General features: G+C 45.2%; 1 protein-coding gene across 4 annotated transcripts in view; it reads right to left on the reverse strand.

Moving 5' to 3' along the window:
• Window positions 1-7,039: 7,039 nt before the first annotated feature.
• ITGA6 (integrin subunit alpha 6) overlaps window positions 7,040-20,584 on the reverse strand; it is an 81,797-nt gene continuing 68,252 nt past the window's right edge. For 3 of the 4 annotated variants that reach the window (XM_089328149.1, XM_017342933.4, XM_089328150.1), the window contains 2 exons: window positions 14,910-15,035; window positions 7,040-9,220 (listed from right to left, as the gene is read on the reverse strand). In XM_089328149.1, coding sequence (XP_089184275.1) covers window positions 9,059-9,220; window positions 14,910-15,035 — 288 coding nt within the window. In that variant the 3' untranslated portion in view covers window positions 7,040-9,058. Of the gene's footprint in view, window positions 9,221-11,329; window positions 11,460-14,909; window positions 15,036-20,584 lie in introns of all 4 variants that reach the window. The other variant, XM_017342934.4, reaches the window with a different exon arrangement.

Here is a 20,584-nt window from a genome sequence, read left to right on the forward strand (position 1 = left end):
GCTAGATTGAGTTCCACGCTTCAGCCCCCATTGTGGGCATTTGAGGAGTGAAATAGCGGATGGAGGCTACCTCTGTTTCAATCTCTCCCTGCCTCTCGATTAATAAACTTGCCCATGTCACACAACCAGGAAGTGGCCGAGCAGGCACGTGAATGAAGACTGGCTGCAGAGTCCCTTGTGTTTCACAGACCAGCACTGTCACAGTACCTGGAGTTTACTAGAAATACTGTCCCAGACTGCCTGAATCCCAACCTGCAGCTCAACAAGCCAATCAGGTAGTTCTTAGGAGTGTGTTTCTTTTTTTAAGAAGATGTATTTATTGGGGCCAGCACCTTGGCTCACTAGGTTAATCCTCTGCCTGCGGCGCCAGCATCCCACGTGGGCACCGGGTTCTAGTCCTGATTGCCCCTCTTCCAGTCCAGCTCTCTGCTGTGGCCTGGGAAGGCAGTGGAGGATGGCCCAAGTGCTTGGGACCCTGCACCCATGTGGGAGACCAGGAAGAAACACCTGGCTCCTGGCTTCAGATCGGTGCAACGCCGGCCGTGGTGGCCATTTGGGGAGTGAACCAACAGAAGGAAGACCTTTCTCTCTGTCTCTCTCTCTCTCTCACTGTCTAACTCTGTCAAATAAAAAAAAATGTATTTATTTATTTGGAAGTCAGAGTTATAGAGAGAAAAGGAGACAGAGAGACCTTCCATCCACTGGCTCACTCCCCAAATGGCTGCTACAGCCAGGAGCCAGGAACTTCATCCGGGTCTCCCACGTGGCTGGACCATCCTCCATTGCTTTTCCCAAGCCATTAGCAGGGAGCTGGACTGGAGGTGCAGCATCTGGGACTTGAACTGGTGCCCATATGAGTCACTGGCATTGCAGGAGGGGCTTTACCCACTACGCCACAGCACCAGCCTCAGGCACGTGCTGCTCTTACGAACCCTATTGGTTGTGATTTCCTGAGTTAGGTAAGAATCCTCGAACTTTAGTTCCACCAGAAATTTGATGAGCCCTGGAATCAAACTCCTCTACTACCCCCTCCCCCAGGCACCCTGAAGAAAAATACATTTTTTTTTCTTTTGCCTTCATCAAGTCCTTCATTCAATGCATTATTGTGATGTAGGAGATGGAGATGAGGGTTTAACTCTGGTCTAACAAACAGGATGTGACTCAGGCACGCTCTGTGAGCATCTCTGCTTCCGCACAGCAGTGAAGCCGTAGGCAACAGAGCGGCACCTTTCCTTTCCACCAAAGGAAGCCTAAGAACGCATGGTGTGTGAACGTCGACAAGGGCTTAAAAAAAAAATCCGCTCCCTTTGTGGTTTTCTGCTTCAGAAAAACATGTCAGAAAAATCAGTAAGCAGCAATTTCAAGATGTCTTGACACACATGCTTCTCTGTGCACGCCCTGACCTGAATCCAAAGCTGCTTTATGGCCATTGTAGTCAGGGCTGGCACAGAGTCTAACACAGACATAAGGTCAGCTGGGGGAGGATGTGTGGCACAGTGGTTAAGCTGCTGCTTTGGACGCCTGCATCCCTGGGTTCCAGGCTCCATTTCTCATGCCAGCTTCCTGCTGATGCCCACCACAGGAGGCAATGGTGACTCTGTGTGTGTGTGAGAGACAGTTTAAATAGCTGGGCCCCTTTCACACCTGTGGAAGACCTAGATTGCCTTCCCGGCTCTTGGCTTCAGCCTGGCCCAGTCCTGGCTGTTGCAGGTATTTGGAAAGTGAACCAACAGAAGGGAACTCTCTTCCTCTGTCTCTGCCTTTTGAGTAAATAAAAATTAAAAATATATGTTTAAAAAAGAAATGAAGTCAATCTTGTTCAAACTGATAGTCAATTTAAGTTAAATTCACAGTATTTTTTTTAATCTAGCAAAGGGTACCAATGCTTGCAGATTAGAGTTTAAACACTCAGTAATAAGTCACAGGTAGATCAACACTTCAGACAGAGATGTATTTTTCCATTGGTGCAAGAAGGAAGAATTAGATTTCCATGCTTCCTTCCTATATAATAAACAAGTATAGTTATAAAAAATAGCTACCATGTCATGAACTTCCAGAACCACTGACTCTGTACAAAAATGTATGAGATGGGTACTGTTAGAAGTGCCACCATACAGGTAAAGATCTGGGGCAGAGATGGTAGTGACCCCTCCCCCTCTCCAAGTTAGTGAGAGGGCCTCAATGTTCATGGAAAACCTGCTTATCTTTGAAGTCCATGAACTTTTTCAAGATTTATCTATTTATTTGAAAGGCAGAGCATGAGAGATTCTCCATCTGTTGGCTCACTCCCCAATTGCCCTCAACGGCCAGGGCTGGACAAAGTTAGGAGTCATGTGGGTGGCAGGGGCCCAAGTATTTGGGCCAGCATCCACTGCTTTCCAGGTGCACTCACTGGGAGCTGGATTGGAAACAGGACTCAAACTGGCACTCCCATATGGGATGTTGGCATTGCAAGCAGTGGCTTAACTTGCTGCACCACAAAGCCAGCCCCGTCTTTAAGGTGAAGCTAATTCGCACCTCAGCCTGGCTCTTGGGCACTACTCGATCACCTCCCTGTTGATGGCAAGTGTACCTCTGCTGCAGGGATGAAGGGTCCAAGTTCTTTTTTTTTTTTTTTTTTTTTTTTTTACAGGCAGAGTTAGACAGTGAGGGAGAGAGAGACTGAGAGAAAGGTCTTCTTCCTTCCATTGGTTCACCAAATGGCCGCTACAGCCGGTGCACTGTGCCAATCCGAAGCCAGGAGCCAGGTACTTCCTCTTGGTCTCTCATGCGGGTGCAGGGCCCAAGCACTTGGGCCATCCTCCACTGCCTTCCCGGGCCACAGCAGAGAGCTGGACTGGAAGAGGAGCAACCAGGACATAATCTGGTACCCCAACCGGGACTAGAACCTGGGGTACCGGCGTCGCAGGGAGAGGATTAGCTTAGTGAGCCATGGCGCCGGCCAGGTCCACACTCTTGTCTTCAATGCTGAAAGAATTTGAGGACAAGATGCAGATAAAGGTTAGCAGAGGAGGAAAACTTAATGACAAAGCAAAAGTGCACACTCGAGGGAGTACAGGCGTGCTCATGGGTGAGCTGCAACTCAAAAATACTGGGGTCACCCCTTTATACGACTTGGCAATGTGGATGATGGTGCTTTGGGGAGAGTATTCCAGGAGAAGGAAGAGCTCCGTGATTAGCACTGCCTGTTTTTTGGCCCTTTTGGAAATCTTGGAAATGTCATGGAATCAGGTACATGATGGGAATGGGACTGTCAGCCATGGTAACTCTACTATGATGATATTCTAGGCTGTAGGTCATTGCGGAACAGTCACCAGCCATGTTAGATATTTTCTGGTGCTGGTTTTGGGCAGCAGCTTTGCTACAGTAGTGATTTGGGGTTGCAGGCCATGGGGGTAGTTTTAAAGACAACCCTGGGGGAGGGCGCGCGGCCATGTTTCCTCTGGCTCTTTTCTGATTCCTAACGGGCTCCTTACCCAATTGCCTCTAGCTCTTCAACTCTTGTTACTGATGCAGTGGAAATACCACAAAAAGAAGGCATTTCCACACTTTGCCCCTGATAAAATTGCAGGCTAGCCTAAAGCTGCAGTTTGTACTCTGGTTGCACTTTAACAGTCACCTAGTGAGACTTTTTTTTTCCTCATTTAAGTTTTTATTTAATTGAGGGCAGGGAGGGTGAGCTCCCCTTGATGATTCACTCCCATAATGCCTGCAGCAGTGACCTAGTCCCCAACCTGCAAGCCAGGAGCACAATCCAGGTCTTCCAGACAGACGGCAGGAACTCTACTGGAGCTACCATTGCTGCCTCCTAGGGTCTGTGGTAGGAAGGTGGAGCCACCAGCAAGAGCCAGGGAAAGCAACCAGACACTGGTGTGGGAAATGGGCATCACCAAAAACCGATCTCAGCTGGGGGCCTCTAATAGCACCGATGCCTGGGTGCCAGCCTCGGAGATTCTGAGTACAGCAGGTAGTTTAGGGATCAGGATTAAAATTCATGCAAGTGACTTAAGTGATCCAAATGTGCAGCCCAGGGAGAGAAAGGTTACTCCAAATTTTCTGCAAATGGGGCTATTTCAAGGGTCAAATTCCACCCAAGAAGCATTGGGCATTAATCATATTCCTATGCTAGCCACCTAGAAAAGTGAATTCACGTACACTTGCCTGTGCTATCTGTTGTTCAGAGCATAGGCTTCCTGTTATTTGTAGATGTATCCTCACAGCCTGACTCAGCATCGCGAGACCATTTGGAAAATGATTAAACTCCATCCATCTGATCTTAACAGAATGCTCACTTAAATCCATCCACTGGTTGTTGAATTGAATTGAACTGAATTGAATACTTACCTGGTAGGCTTTGAAAAAACAAAAGCAGCACACTCTGACCCCGTGGTCTCTTTTGAGATTTTTTTGGCAGATGTTCTAGAAGGACAAACAGGAATTTTATCTGACCTCTCCTAACAGGATTCTGTTTCCTTGACCCTGGAAGAGGCAGCACAGCTAACAGATGGTTCTGGGGCAAAGGCAAAGAGAAGATTGCAGCACTTAAGCCTTGCTGACTGCTACCAAAATTGCGCTTGACTCCCTCGCTTCAGTGTAATCATCAACCATTACCTGGTTAGGTTTGCCCTTTTGTGGTACCTGGCCCACCTCCTCCCCTGGGCAGGACCAGTTTTCTTGCTCTGGTTTGTGTCTTACAGTTCACTTCTTCTTCATCCAAGGATTTGGCCATGCATCCTTTTAGGACGTCCCTCATGGGTAAGGTCTGTTAACACTTTTGCAGACCTGGCCTCAGCTCCTACTACTCAGCTCTTCCACATTCTAACAGCTGCATGGCACGCCTTTCAGAGGGAGCACACCGGTTTTGTAAGGGAGAAGAAAGCACTGACTTGCCACTGGCCATAATCAGGAACTACAGGAAGAATGGATGCCCACCAGCTTTGCCATAGACACTCCTGTGAAATCCTTAGGGAGGTTGTTTTCTTCACCTGTGACCCTCACCGTCTCCTCCATGCAAGTGGTAGGGCCCTATCCCCTGGTCGTAGGAAGCTGCCTTTGATCAATGGATTCTTCCCAAGCTAATCAAACAACTCGTCCACCTCTGCTCTCAGCCCTGAGGATGTACTGACACATGCTTGCATTTCACTCTTTTCCTCCTTTAAAACAGAACAGTCTCTCAAAATCCCCATTTCTCCTTAAAACATTTGCATTCAGCTTAGAGGTCCTGGATCGGGACACTCTACAACACTCTCCTCCCCATGTTTCCCCTGTTCTCAGCTACCAGGGCAAGATGTAAGCCACAACTTGTGCAGGACCCATGGTGAGGTTTGTGGTAAGTAATCTGCAACCAATAATACAGAGTCAACGTTTGCAACAGTGTCCTCTGACTCCTAAAGGATCCCAGGACAACTTGCTGATGACCATCACTCACAGGCGTTCCTGTATGACTGAGAGGGGGGAGAGAGGGGAGTCTCAGGAGTCACTTAGAGTACTGCCATGACCTCTAGCCCGTGACATTTATGTCATAGCCTCAGCCAGACCACAGCTACTGTAGACTCTGTGATGGCGATTACATGCTATGGCAGTATTTAATTTGGGTGCATCCAGACAGCTGGATAGGTGAAGTGAAGTGAACAGAAGTCCACAGCCACTGTCCAAAACCACTAGAAAGTGTCAGTCACATCGGGCGTTAAGACCTGTATGATCTTCATTGAACCAAGAAGGCCAAAATTTAATAATACGCAATACCAAGTGTAGTGGAAAACTCCTACCTAACATATTTGACAGGTAAAATATTTCAGATTAGATTTATTCATGCCAGGGCATGCTATATTATCTGTACTATGCATGTGTTTTTTTTTTTAACTTATAATAATCTAGTATCTTTTCATAAAATTGCTTAAATCTAAACAATATTTTTTGGTGACGCACACACTCGTGTTGCCTCCCTGTAGATTGCCAAACCATCCCTGGTGATTAATTTAGTGACATGCTGGACTGCCCTCACGTCTAAGTGCGTTCTAAGAAAGAAGCATCTGGGGCTGGTGCTGTGGTGAGGCGGGTAAAGCCGCTGCCTGCAGTACCAGCATATCATGTGGGTGCCAGTTCAAGTCCCGGCTGCTCCACTTCTAATCCAGCTCTCTGCTATGGCCTGGGAAAGCAGTAGAAGATAGTCAAAAAAGAGGGGGCCGGTGTTGTGGTGCAGTGGGTTAATGCCCTAGTCTGAAGCACCGGCATCCCATATGGGCACTGGTTTGATACCCCACTGCTCTACTTCCGATACAGCTTTCTGCTGTGGCCTGGGAAAGCAATGGAGGATGGCCCAGCTCCTTGGGCCCATGTACCCGTGTGGGAGGCCAGGAAGAAACTCCTGGCTGCTGATGGGTGCAGCTCTGGCCATTGCAGCTAGTTGGGGAATAAGCCATCGGATAGAAGACTTCTCTCTCTGCCTCTCCTCTCTCTGTGTAACTCTGACTTTCAAATAAATAAATAAATCTTTAAAAAAAAAAAAAAAAAAGATGGCCCAAGTCCTTTGGCTCCTGCATCCACATTAGAGACCCAGAGGAGGCTCCTGGCTCCTGGCTTCAGATTGGTGCAGCTCTGGCTGATGCGGCCAACTGGGGAGTGAACCAGCGGATCCGAAGCCAGGAGCCTGGAGCTTCTTCCAGGTCTCCCATGTGGGTGCAGGGGCCCAAGCAGTTGGTCCATCCCACTGCCTTCCCAGGCCATAGCAGAGAGCTGGATCACAAGCGGAGCAGCTGGGACTTGAACTGGCGCCCACATGGGATGCCGGCACTGCAGGCGGCGCCTTTACCTGCCTTACCACAGTGCCGGCCCTGAATACTCTATTTCTTACAATGCATTTTCTTGAGGCACTTGTATCTTTAGTTGACCCGTGCTTATGTAAGTCACCAAAAATAGATAAAAACATTGAAAATTTTAGTTTAGCTGGATGAAAGGGAAGGCAGTCAGTTCAGGCTGTCATGTACAATTTCAGACTTTGCTTCACTTTTACATTGCTGTGTTATTAGGCAACGGACACTTTCATTAAAAAATTTATTTCACACTTTTATACAAATATCCACAGGTATTTTCTAATCATGAAATAATTTTACAATGCTAGTTAGTATAAAAATGTATCAAATGCAAACAGACCAGTGACTTGACTTGAGATGACATTTTTAACAACTATCAATTTAAATATCATAATACTCTGAATTCCTGGTTGAGCCACCTGTCCCCCCACCCCACCCCGGACATTCATGTTTTTATAACAAAGGTCTATAAACACTGTCAAAATATCATCACCTTCTTAGTAACCTGTAAAGCCCCCTGCATCCGGCTCCCAGTTACCCAAGCAAGAAACTGAGACTTTCAACACTGTTATGACCTGTTTTAGAGAAAATGTTGTAAACAAAATAGCATTTGTAAAACTATTTTTGTGACTGGAAATTCCAAGATTACAAGAATAACATCTTTCTGTATCTCAAGGGTGTAAGATTTCAGAAAAGAAAAGGAAAGAAATTCAGAGCAACAATGCGCTGCTCCAATGCAGCACAGTTGTATTTTTTCTCTTAAAAGACTGAGACGCTGTGTATAACACATCCAAGCAAATTAGCACCTGTTTGCTGCTGGCCCCAACATAACTTAACATTCTGAAGCACAGTACTTAAAAACTCTGCTTTGTATCTATTCAACGTAGAGAGTAGTATCTGCCTTTCCCTCCCCACCCCCCCACCCTTTTTACAGTTAAAAAACAATCCAAAGTTCTTATTAAAGGGGTCTGGGGCACACAGACAGGGGAGGACACAAAACAAAAAGAGAGAACATCGACGCACGGATGACAGAGCTCCCGTCACCTCTGGGCTCTTGGGAGCCGGGGCGTCCCACCGGGGCGGCACTCTTTCCGTCTTTCAGTAGTCTTACGACGGATCGCTCTGGATCCACCTTAGGCACTCGCCGCTCCTTTCAAGTCCTAACCTTACAGCATTTGCAGCTGTGAGTTCCTGAAGGTCGCAGGGTGGAATTCGGAAATATCACACCGAGCTCCACGCTAAAGAAATATCCAATGTCTGATAAGAATTAAACCTCTTACACTTAGTCCTATTTCTTAAACATTCGGGGGGAGGGTGTGAGGCCGCCAGGAAGGAGGCGTTCTAATTTACAGGTCAGTTTAAGTTATTAAAACAACTCTCTGGTACATCTATAAAGAATTACTATGTTCTTCTCGTAGTAAAATATAATTTAGGTCTAAAGAATGACTTGCCATGTTCCAATTCTGATTGTTTCAACCTCCCTGAAGAGTAAACGGGACAGTCTTTGGCCTGTTAGTCAATAACAAAATGGCTTGCCCAAACAAAACAAAACAACCTCCCCACCCCCCCCCAAAAAAAAATTAAAAAATAAATACCATATACAAATAAGTCTAACTAGCATTCAAGTCTGTGGCGCCTATGTGTTTTAGTGAAGTGGGAGAATGACCCCTGCATGCATTTCGTGTGAGCCAAGTGTTCACACATTTAGGAATTGGGCAGAAACGGCAGGATGGCAACATCACTGTCTATTGCACATTTAAGACAGCACACTGAAGTGAAACATGACTACGCCGGTGGCACAGTCTCGTGCTGCGGGACAGCCAGCCTGGCCAGGAGAGGCAGGGCTGCAGTGGCAGCGCCAAGGTTAGCACGGCCCCTGTGTTAGGGCGGGCGCTGGCACATGCCTTCCACGGCCACGCTAGCAGGATGCCACACACACATGTGGCTGAGCAGGCTCTCCCCCAGCACGTGTAAGTCGGCAACACCATAAACAGAGGCAACCTGGAAAGTTAAATTAAGGCAGGTAAAGAAAAATCCACTCCATCAGTCTGAAATTTGGCTGTGCAAAACAGGAGCCTTAAGCTACGTAACAACATCCACAGTTCAGACTGTAGGTTCATACTGTGTGCAGCTGGTCTGAAATCAACCTGTAGGCTTTTAAATCCACTTGAATTTCTGAGGTGGAAGGGAAAGAGCATTTGGGTAATGAGAAGCTTTCATTTTTCTTTTCTTTTTTTTTGGCCGCCCTAGGAGTAGCTTTCATTCTCATTCCACTTTGTGATCCACTGCTTTTTTTCAAGGTTATCATTGTATTTTTCGTCTTTGATTTCTCGCTCTTCTTTCCGGATCCTTACAGCATGGTATCGGGGAACGCTATCATCGTACCTAGAGCGTTTAAAGAATCCACACTGGACAAGGAGAAAGAAACAGAAACAAGTCATTGATTTCAAGACAACCAAGTATACTAGCTGCGACTGTCTAGGCTTTCTCTCTATAGCTATGTCTGGTTTTGGATTAAGGAAAAAATACACCATTTTCTTTTAAGAAAGAATAGGTCAAGAAGTAACAACAGCCAGTGGGGATAAAGGGAGGAGAGGAGTGAGACTGGAAGAAAAGGCATTTTCCTCTTGTCTTTACTTTTGTGGCAATGAAAGCCACCTCTTAAACAACAACTCAAAGAGTTTATGGACAGGGCTCCCATTTGTTTCAAAAAAAAAAAAAAAAAACACAAAAAAATTATATGTAGAAGATCTGATTTTCAGATTACTAGATCATTTGAAGAGTAATTTTTTAAAAGGTGTAAAGCAAAGATTATTCCATGTCCATCTCCCACAATTAAAATGGAAATCAGTTCACAAATAATTTGACAATCTCTGAATAGGCCAGGGTTTAAGAATCATCTTAAGAATCACCTCCTCTCCTTTGAGGCTCTGGTACATGCACTGTATCTCTCATTAGCTAGAAAACAATTTACACTGCCTGGATTTGCTGTTGTGCTTCCAATTAAGCTGTTTCATTCATAAATCACTGTCCTGCAGTAAAATAATTTACTGCATAGGACTTCAGGAAATTCTCATGACACTGAATTTCAGAGCACATTTTTTTGAAAAGAGACTTTAAATTGCTAATGAATATATTTTATTCCATTTTTTAAAAATAATCTGATCCAAAGTGTATTTTTATTGAGAATACATCTGAAAAATTTAGAATCAGATTTAATTTTTAATGAATAAAATATATGTTTTCTTTTAAAAAAGATGTTTTTTAATTTAAAAATGAAGCTCAGAAGGATAAGGAAGACACTCAGAATGCTTGACTAATGTGTTTTTTATGTGATACCAACAAGAAGAGAATATTTATGTTGTATGATGTTATGGTATACAAATGCCTGGGACAAGACAATATTAAGTGCACAGTTATCACTAAATCAATGGCAAAATGGTCCAAGAAGTTTTGTTCTAGGCCATTTCTACATGGACTCATTTATTGTCAGCCAAAGTGCTGACCTATTAAAGATGTAAATTAAGAGTGAAATGTAAGACTGAAAACGTAACCCCAGGATTCATCAAGACAGTGCCATGGAATGGAATTACTGGAGTCATTCTATCCTCGTATGTCCACAGAAATGGAAAAAGGAATCACCCACAATTCCTGTTTCCATGGATTTACAAACAGGAGAAGCGAAACATGAATTTTAAATCAATCGAGACCAAGCATTGAATAAAATCTCAGGGAATGTGAAAAATGGTCAAAATCCATTACAATGAATTGAAATAAGATCTTTCAGAGCTTGTTTTATGCTCAAGGTTTGTATACTGAAGGTCACTTTGGTAGAAGACCATAGTAGCTGGCCATTAGGCCCATCGAGTTGATCATCATAGTTTCCTGTAATGGTCTTTGACCTGTAAGATGTGCAACAAAAAGGAGGTGCATGCTTAGCTAGCATAAAACGATTTTCAAGCAACAGGAAAGAGCATTCCAAGCCTTCCCTTACCACTTCATAGCCAGGATAACAAAGGGAGACAGTGAGGAAGCCTCTTCATCAAGAGAAACACAAATGTTTCCAACATGCAAGAGGTTAATCAGGCACTAGGGACAAGCTTCCATCTTCAGGAATTCCAAAACAGACAAGAAATCTAGGAGGACTTCTTATACATCTTTGAAATTCCACGTCAGATGCTGCACACTGGATTAACAACACAGGTGCACTGGGCTCTCAGGGAGGTCTAAAGCCTCCTTTGTGTGTACAAAGATTGCAGTTTTCTTCATTGCTATGATGTTGTTTAACACCAACAACACAAAACAACTCACCTGCAATGAGGGTTCTTTGTGCATTTTTAAAAAAAAAAAATTGTGAGCTTTCAAGTGAAATCGATAAACCCAAGCGAGCCAAGCCAGGGTGGACATTTGGAAACATCTGTTAATGGGACACACACAGCAAGCTGTTGCTCTGAAAGTTAGCCACCACAACCACAGCAGGTCCCACAGCTAGCAATTAAAAAACATTGATCAATTACCAATTACAGAAGTAGATCAATATTATGCATCAGAAGTAAGCCTCTCTTTATCAGACAGCTGAGCATGGATCTCAGCCTTGTGATAGGTGGCATCATAATGATCTTTCTTATTTCTCTTGAAGAAACCACACTACAAGGAAGCAAGGTATTTGGTCAACATTACTTAACAAAACATTAGTTGTGGGTAGAAGAGCTAAACAGAAGAACTTCCCAGCTTGTCACCTGTTTTCTATACACAGCTTGTTTACAAAAAGATGGCTTTTCACATCAAATGTGAATCCATGTGGGAGACTGGAGGGAGCTCCTGGCTCTTGGCTTCGGATCAGCCCAGCTGCGGCCATTGCAGCCATTTGGGGAGTGAACCAGCAGAAGGAAGACATTTCTCTCTGTCTCTCCCTCTGTTACTGTCTGTAACTCTACCTCTCAAACAAATAAATAAAATCTTAAAAAAAAAAAAGTGAATATCAGCTGCACTGTGTAACAGTAGGACCAACGTTCAACACCCTTTGTCACCAGGGGTCACTGGTCAGTGACAGGGATGACACCAGTCAAGGGTCAGGTTTTCAGAAACCCTAAGGACAAATCATCCGAAAAAGGAAACTTCACGCACATTTGATCAGAGCTTTTTTAGAGGGGATTTCTTCCTGCAGAGAACACAGACCCTGAAAGAGGCCACTGACTTCTGAAATGTGAGACAAATGTTAGAAACTGATTCTCTTAAGTAAAAGTTAGCACAGGTCCAAATAAAATGTACCCAAACGGCAAATGTTTCTCTGCCTTTTGTAGCAAGTTTCATTGACCAAATGCCATCTACCTGAGGCCTTTGGACCCGTGGGGTGAATCACAATACAAATTCAAATACACCGTCATGAAGGAATGATTGCTGTTATTTTCCCAAATACCATATCACCCTGTAACCCTTAAACAGCAGGAACCCATGCTCCTCAGGTTAGGTCACTCTAAATGAGGATCACAGTATAATTCTACTTTCCACTAGAATTCCCTTCATTCAACAACGGAGAACTTTTCCAATTTATCTTTATCCAGTTCATAAGGCCATGAACAGCCTTTTGAAATATACCATTGGTCAAATAAATCTCTCCTGTGAAATCCTGCTTCCTATTCTTGCAACTCATGATGGTAAAGAGTCAGCTTCACTTTGGATGCTAAACTACATGTGTCTATTCAAATTTAAACTAAAACAAAAATACAATGCCTCCATGGCACTAGCATATTCCAAGCCCTCAACAGACACGTGACCAGCGGCTCCCACACTGGGCAGCACAGCTCCAGACACCTCCATCATTACAGAAAGTTTTTGTGGGCAGTGTTGGTCTAGAGTATGTGAATATTCACTTGTGACTCTCAATATAACACACAATGAATGCCCCAGCCAACTGCACAGTAACGTGCTAGAAAACAGGGTTGGGAGAAGGCTGAATCAGGGACCCGGAGTCCTGGGTTCTGCCTCTAGGTGGCAACATTCTTAATAACCTTGAGCTCAAGTATCTCTGCCCACAAAGTAAAGGTGACTGCCCCAGCCCAGAGAATTCTTTTCTTTAACCTACAAGCAAAATATGCACAGAATCCTGATACCTAAAGCAGACAAAAATCAGAAGTACTCTGGATGAGGAGGGGATCGCTCACTGCTTTAAGTTTTACCACCTACACAGATGCACGACCAATTTAAAGGTCACTGACGGGCGGGCATGCGGTCCAGTGATTAAGACTGCTCCGGATGCACACAGCCCAAATCGGAGTGTCTGCTTTCAAGTCCAGCTCTGCCTGCAATGCAGCTTCCTGCTAATGCACACCCTGTGAGGCAGCAGGTGATGGCTTAAGTGCCTTGTGGGTCCTTGCACCCACAAGGGAGACCTGGATTGAGCTCCAGGCTCCTGGCTTTGACATGGCCTAGCCCTGGCTGTTGCAGGCATTTAGGAAGTGGGCCAGCAGATGGAAGCTCTCTCTCTCTCTGTGTCTCTGCATTTCAAATAATAAAAAGAAATTTTAATCCACAATGTAAACTTTTTGTGGTTAGTTAAAAAAATAAAAACAAAGAAAGGCCATTGAACTAGAATCCTTTATAACTTTACCATATAAAAAATAATTCAGCTTAAGAAATGAGTACAAAATAATAATTTTCATGCTGTGGCTATAGAAATTATTTGATTATCTTACAGTTCCTTTGAGTGAGAGTCTGGGTATTTTAGAACTTCCCAAAAAACCCTCAAACACAATGAGATCATCTAGGCAAATCCACTCATTGGACAGCTAAGGCAAAACAGAGCCCTAGGGAGCCCTAATGTTGGTTTGCCCAACATTATACACAGCTTGGGTTTCTTAACGTTCAGCCCACTGTTACATCTCAGTGAGGACTAAAGACTGCCAGTGAGACCTGCCATGAAGAAGCCTGGCCTTGCGGTCTTGGTGAGACCATCTTAACAGAGCCAACTCCAAGTCTAGCTTTTGATACCAAAATAATTCTCATGTCACTTCCCCTGGTGGCTGGCTGTGCTCACCAGAAGAACCTATTGCTGGAGTCAACACCAGAGATCAAACAGCTAGAACCTCATGCCCAAGGACATGAAAGGATGATTTGAACCTAGAGGATACTTGGTGTGCCCAAAGTGCTCTGGACCTCATAACGTGTGCCAGAATTTTTGGCATTTTAGAAAATCATACACTGCAGACATAATTTCACCATAATAAAATGTTAGTATTTTTGCAGTGAAGCTCAGAATAAAAAATTAAAAACTACATATAGCCCTTGCTCACATCATGTCAGGTTTTGCTGCTAAATAAGTCATCACTTCTTTGAATTTGGAATTCCAGATAGGGACTTCCATTCATCTCCGGGAGTAATTCAGAATCTATAGGCTGCTATGTTTGGCAACGAGAATTGGTATTCATCTCCCCTCTTTTTCAGAATGTGAACTATTTACTGGTAGTAAGAAGCAGGGGGAAATTTTTACATTTTATTTGTAGTCAAAGGACCACATTCTAATGAGGATCATCAATCATAGGGAGTCAGACTCTTCAAAATGGAGTTGGAAGAGAATATGTGTTTTCCACGAACTTTCTGAAGACCCCTGGTGTCTGGCAGGGGCTACGCTGTCAGCCATGCCCTGCTGGCGCTGATCTGGCTGCAGGACTAACTCCTCAGCGGCTTCCACCAACACCCCTTTACAAAAGCTGAAACTGGTTGGGTTATGGATTCAGATTCACCTAGCACCCGGCAACTTGGCTTACAGTCCAGTCTCTAACCTCGGGTGAAAAAAAAGTCATAATAGCAAAATTAAACTATTGATTTGCCAACAAACATGCTAAACTACCGTCATTCACTAAGGAAACATCACATAATTTATAAGAAAAAATACAAAATAAATATAAACTATCAGGTAGGCAGCTGCTACTTGTAAAAATTCTCTTGAATTTGCTGTCAGGAAAGTTTCAGAATAAAATTTTGAGAGGAAAAAAAGCAATGAGAAAGAAAGGAAAAACATACTATGGGTTTAATTCACATTTTTAAGACATGAAAAAAAGTTTGTTTCATGAAACTCACATGGCAGGCGTGACTTACCTTCCACAGAGCGAGCACTAACAGAGCAAGCATCAAAATCCCAACAAGAATAGCCACGAGGATGATCCACCAGGGTACTCCTGAGTACTGAGCTACTGTCTTGGAGGGAAACACAGTCACACGCACCTGTAAGGCATACGGGAAAGCAATGTCACGGTCGCCACGGGACATTGGGGTTCTAACTCTAAACTCATTGTGGACAACGAGGCCCAGGGACCTATGAGATGACCTTCAGAGGCACAATCCTCTTTCTTCCGGAAAGATCTCTTCCCAGAAATGAGCCAGTTTCTTTGATAACTTACCTTCTCTAAAAAACTTTCGATAGCAACAAAAGTAGAGAGAACTATATAATGGACCATTCGACGATGATCAAAACATAGGCAATCCTGTTTTATCTGCATCGCTGGGTATCTCTGATAACGGTCACACTTTCAAATCGTTTTTCAGCAATGGAGAGAAAAGACCCAGCTTATGTACAATTAGCTTCCACTCCTCACGCAGATTTTAAAGATGCTGTGAAACATCAACACGGGATGGAGCTGCACGGCTGAAACCCTATAGTAAAACCACTTTTAATCAAAGACCCTCTTACACAGTACAATTTCCTGAAGTGGCTTCATGCCATCCTCTACAAAAATGTGCCTTTATGAACTGGATGTCAGGGGCAGCTGATGATAAGCTTAAGCTCCAAAGCTTTGGTAGTCAGTATATAAAAATTATATGGGCATAGTGTTTACTCAGAAACTTAGAAAGTTACTTTTGACAACTTGTTACAAGTCAATTATGCCCGTTAACAAAGGTGCATTAAAAGTAAAAGAAGACCATCAAAATTCAAGGATTTCAATGACTGATGCCGGAGACTATTTCTCTAAGCACCCAAACCAAGATCCTGATGGTTGCTAGGAATGATTTTGCAGACGACACTGATTAGAGATCTCCAGGCTTGAAGTTGCTGATCTTTGTTTAATTGTTCGAGTCAATGTCTTTTTAGAAAATTATTTATTAGAGAGAGGGATACACAGACAGAAAGAGATCTCCCGTCTGCTGGTTCACTCCCCAAGTCCCCACAACAGCCGGGGCTGGGCCAGGCTGAAACCAGGAGCCAGGAGCTCCATCCAGGCTGCCCGTGTGGGTGGCACAGACCAGACTACTGAAGCAGTCACCTGCTGCCTTCCGGGAAACGCATTAGTATGAAGTTGTAACAGGGAGCAGAGCCAGAACTCAAACCCAGCATTCTGATTCGGGATGCAGGTGTCTCCCAAGCAGCATCTCAACTGCTGCCCCAAATGCCTGCCCCCATTAACAGAGTGTAAGCAAAACTTCAAGGGAAGAGTTACCTCCTGAGAGACGACTCTGGTCACGTGTTCCAGATTAGCACGGAGCCCTGGATGCCGCCTAAGACAGCTCTGTATCTGCACCGCACCGAGCGTCCCTTTCTCTAGCGCAACTCTTTGTTAAAACCCTCATTAAAGGACTTCCCCCTTTCTGCTTCCCCTAGAAAACGGCTCACCGGCCTCAGCTGACTTAGAGAACACACTTGAGAGCAGCGGCACTGCTCTGCCCTAACCCTGTGCGTGCGCAGGAGCTCACAGCGGCAGACTCCAGCCTGCTCCACCAACACCACCCTCACCCGCCACCGCGCTTCCTGTTCTGCTCTCTGGGAGCTGCCGCAAGCTCCCAGCCCAGGGCAGGCCTCCCAGCCCACTTCCCCCCGCCGCCCCATCCCCGACAGGTGTCGCAAGTTAAGCTAAAACCACCCTTTCTGGAGATGACCTGGTCCAGCACAGGGCACTCAGAAAGGAGGGGAGGAAGCAGCAGCAGTGAGAGACCAGGGAGGAAGAACACTTGCAGATTCCACGGCTGCGGAGCTGATGACAGCCTCACAAAAGGACGACTGTGTTCGCCTCTGCCGGACCTTATTTATTTATTTATTTTTTGACAAGCAGAGTTAGACAGTGAGAGAAACAGAGAGAAAGGTCTTCCTTCCGTTGGTTCACTCCCCAAATGGCCCCTACGGCCGGCGCTGCACTGATCCGAAGCCAGGAGCCAGGTGCTTCTCCTGGTCTCCCATGGGGTGCAGGGCCCAAGCACCTGGGCCATCCTCCACTGCCTTCCCGGGCCACAGCAGAGAGCTGGCCTGGAAGAGGGGCAACCGGGACAGAATCCGGTGCCCTGACTGGGACTAGAACCCGGGGTGCTGGCGCTGCAGGCAGAGGATTAGACAAGTGGGCCACGGCGCTGGCCCAAACCTCATTTAACTTTGCTTCCCACACACGGTGCTGTCTTTGGGGCAGGATAGCCATGTGGAAGGGCCAGCCTCCTTTACATTAATTTAATTCTCATAAACCAGAATTGAGATCATAAATGGCTGACAGTATATTTTTCTTTGACAGTCTAAGACTGCCTTGCGTGGTTAAATAAATTACTGGGTTTATTGGGGGAAAAAAAAAAAGTTCTGGGGACCGGGATTCTGGCGTACAGGGTAAAGCTGCAGCCTATGGCACCAGCATCCCAAATGGGCACCAGTCCATGTCCCAGCCGTTCTACTAACAATCCAGCTCCCTGCTAACGGCCTGGGAAGGCAATGGAAGATGGCTCAAGTGCTTGGGCTCCTGCCACCCATATGGGAGACCTGAATGAAGCTCCTGGCTCTAGTCTGGCCCAGCAGCGGCCGTTGTGGCCATCTGGGGAGTGAACCAGCAGACAAAAGATCTCTTTCTCTCTCCCCCCTTTCTATAAATCTTTCAGATAAATAAATAAATCACTAAAAAACAATGAGTTCTGGTAAATGAGGCAGTGGAGAGGGGAGACCGGCCCATAGCAAGGGGAATCAGCCTCACTGTTAGAGTCACATCCTGCACCCCTGCCTCTACACAGCTGATAATAGAGGGACTCTCTCCCATAAACGGCTGCCACCAACAGTCTAAGGGGTGACCAGGATCATTTTTAATTCTGCAATGTAGAGTGGCATGGTAGACTGAAGGGAGGAACTGTAGCAGAATCTCCAAGCCCCAGGTCTGGCTCCCATGCAAACGAGAGATTGGAGTCTGTTAGATGCTGCTCAAGGACTGAAGTCAGGGGCCAGTGCTGCTGCACAGCGGGTGAAGCCACTGCCTGTAGTGCCGTTGGCATCCTGTATCAGACTGCAAGTTCCAGTCCTGGCTGTGCCACTCCTGCTCATGTCCTGGGACAGCAGCAGGTGACAGCTTAAGTACTTGGGCCTCTGCACCCACGTAGGAGACAGGGATGGAGTTCCTGGCTCCTGGCTTTGCTCTGGTTGTTGTGGGCATTTGCAGAGTGAACCACTGCTTCTCTCTGTTGTCACTCTGCTTTTCCAATAAATAATTTTTTTTAAAGGACTAAAGCCAGGGCTAGGGCGCTCCACACATTTAAGGTGAATGTGCTCTGGGATCTGGGACGCTGAGGCGAGTCAGCGGGATTTTACCACTTGTTTACTTCAGTTGTCAACTAAAATTTCTTCAGCCAGGGCTGGGGCTAAGTGGGCTGTGATTCCCAGAGCTGTCTAGAAGCCTTGTGTCACCTTGTCACGGCAACCATGACAGATGACTGATAACAACTTCTTTGTTTTTTTAAGGATTTATTTATTTTTATTTGAAAGGCAGAGTTACAGAGAGGCAGAGACAGAGAGAAATAGAGAGAGACAGAGAGAAAGAGAGAGGTCTTCTATCTGCTGGTTCACTCTCCAAATGGCTACAACAGCCAGAGCTGGGCCGATCCGAAGCCAGAAGCCAGGAGCTTCTTCCAGGTCTCCTACATGGGTGCAGGAGACCAAGCACTGGGCCATCTTCTACCACTTTCCCAGGCCATAAGCAGAGAGCTGGATCAGAAGTGGAGCAGCCGGGACTAGAATCAGCGCCCATACGGGATGCCAGCATTGCAGGTGGCGGCTTTACCCTCTGTGTCACAGCACTGGCCTCCCAGTGACAGCTTAGGGTGGGTGGAACTACTACAGAGCTTTACAACACCAAAAACCACCCTTCACCCTTTGGTTTCATTAAACTTCAGGCGTTTCCATGGAGATGATCAGTGCATGTGGACTTCACCCCTCATGCATCCACAAGGAAAAAGAGACTTAATTCTACTGAGGCATTAAATCCCCCACCAGTGTGCAGCACTTGGAGTATATGAGCTTGCCAGCTGCCAAAACACTTTCCCTAAGCTATTCTGCAATGCAGTACTCTCCGCTTCTACTGAACATAAGCATACCCAATCCATTCCTAATGGGTGTCCCTCTCACAAGAAACCATCTTATAAAAGGATTCATAGTTTCAGTTCTCCCCTGAATTTAGAGACAAAAAAAATCTCAAGGGGCCAGCATTTTGGTGTGGTGGGTTAAGCTGCCACCTGTAATGCCAGCATCCCATATGGGCTCCAGTTCCTGTCCTAGCTGCTCCACTTCTGATCTAGCTCCCTTCTGATGGCCTGGAGAAAGCAGTGGAGGATGCCTCAGGTATCTGGGTACCTGCTACTTGTGTGGGAGACCCGGAAGAAGCTCCTGGCTCCTGGCTTTGGCCTGGCCCAGTCCTGACCATTGCAGCCATCTGTGTAATGAAACAGTGAATGGAAGACCTCTCTCTCTGTAACCCTGACTTGCAAATAAATAAATAAATCTTAAAAATAAATAAAAAATAAAGATCTTATTTCCCTGAAGAATAAGGTGGTTATTTTTACCTATCTTATTTCCTTTTCTCTTTGGCAGCCAGGAAACGTGGATGAATATGGTGTCTACCAAAGGGAAGACACATGTCTTTAATAGGCATTTGTTAGCTGGATGCACTAAATGGATGTTAAAATGTAACCATCTTACTACTAGGTTCAATTATGCAACTTTTGTTCTGACTCTGGTATGACAGTGTCTTAATTTACAAGTGTTTTTGTTGGGCAGGTATTTGGCTGAGAGGTCAAGACACCCACATCCCATATTAGAGTGCCTGGCCCAGACACCGGACTCCAGTTCCTGCTAATGCAGACCCAGGAGTCAGCAGGTGATGCCTCATGCAACTGGGTTCCTGTCACCCATGTGGGAGACCGGAATTGAGGTCCTGACTCCCAGTTTTGGCTCTACCCAGTCCCAACCATTTGATGAGTGAACCAGCAGATGGAAGCTCTCTCTCTCTCTCTCTCTGCAACTCAGAAACCAAAAATTTAAATGTTTTATTAAGAAGTAAAAACAAAACTGTTAAAATTGGTAAAAGAAACAAGTTTTTTCTTTCCCTTTTTTTAAAGCAAAAAGAAGTTTCGGTAGTCAGACCAAGAGGCAAGACTGAATTACTCAACTTCCTTTGCTTCCAACTCCAAAGAAAATTATCTTTAGACAGGAAAGGATGGATAAAACCAATATAAAGATGAAATTGTAAGTCATTAGTCAAAGAATAAAAAAGGAAGGCATTCTGACACTTGAATTCAACTCACATCTTCAGGTCCAGAAAACTGCACCTTGAGATGATGAAGAATGCAGATACGATATCTGAGCTATTGTATCTCAGAAGTCACAGAAAATAGAAGCATCAGAAGACTGGAGATGAGAAAATGTCTCAATTTTCAAAAGAAATAGGTTCTAGATGTGACACCAAGGATCACAGTAAAGAACTCACTTCCTGTTAGGTATGAGTTCTCCCAAGTCTTAAGATCATAAAATGCTCAAGACAGCCTCA

This window comes from Oryctolagus cuniculus, chromosome 3, assembly GCF_051225735.1.
Source record: "Oryctolagus cuniculus isolate XC-2025 breed Fujian yellow rabbit chromosome 3, ASM5122573v1, whole genome shotgun sequence".
NCBI lineage: Eukaryota > Metazoa > Chordata > Mammalia > Lagomorpha > Leporidae > Oryctolagus > Oryctolagus cuniculus.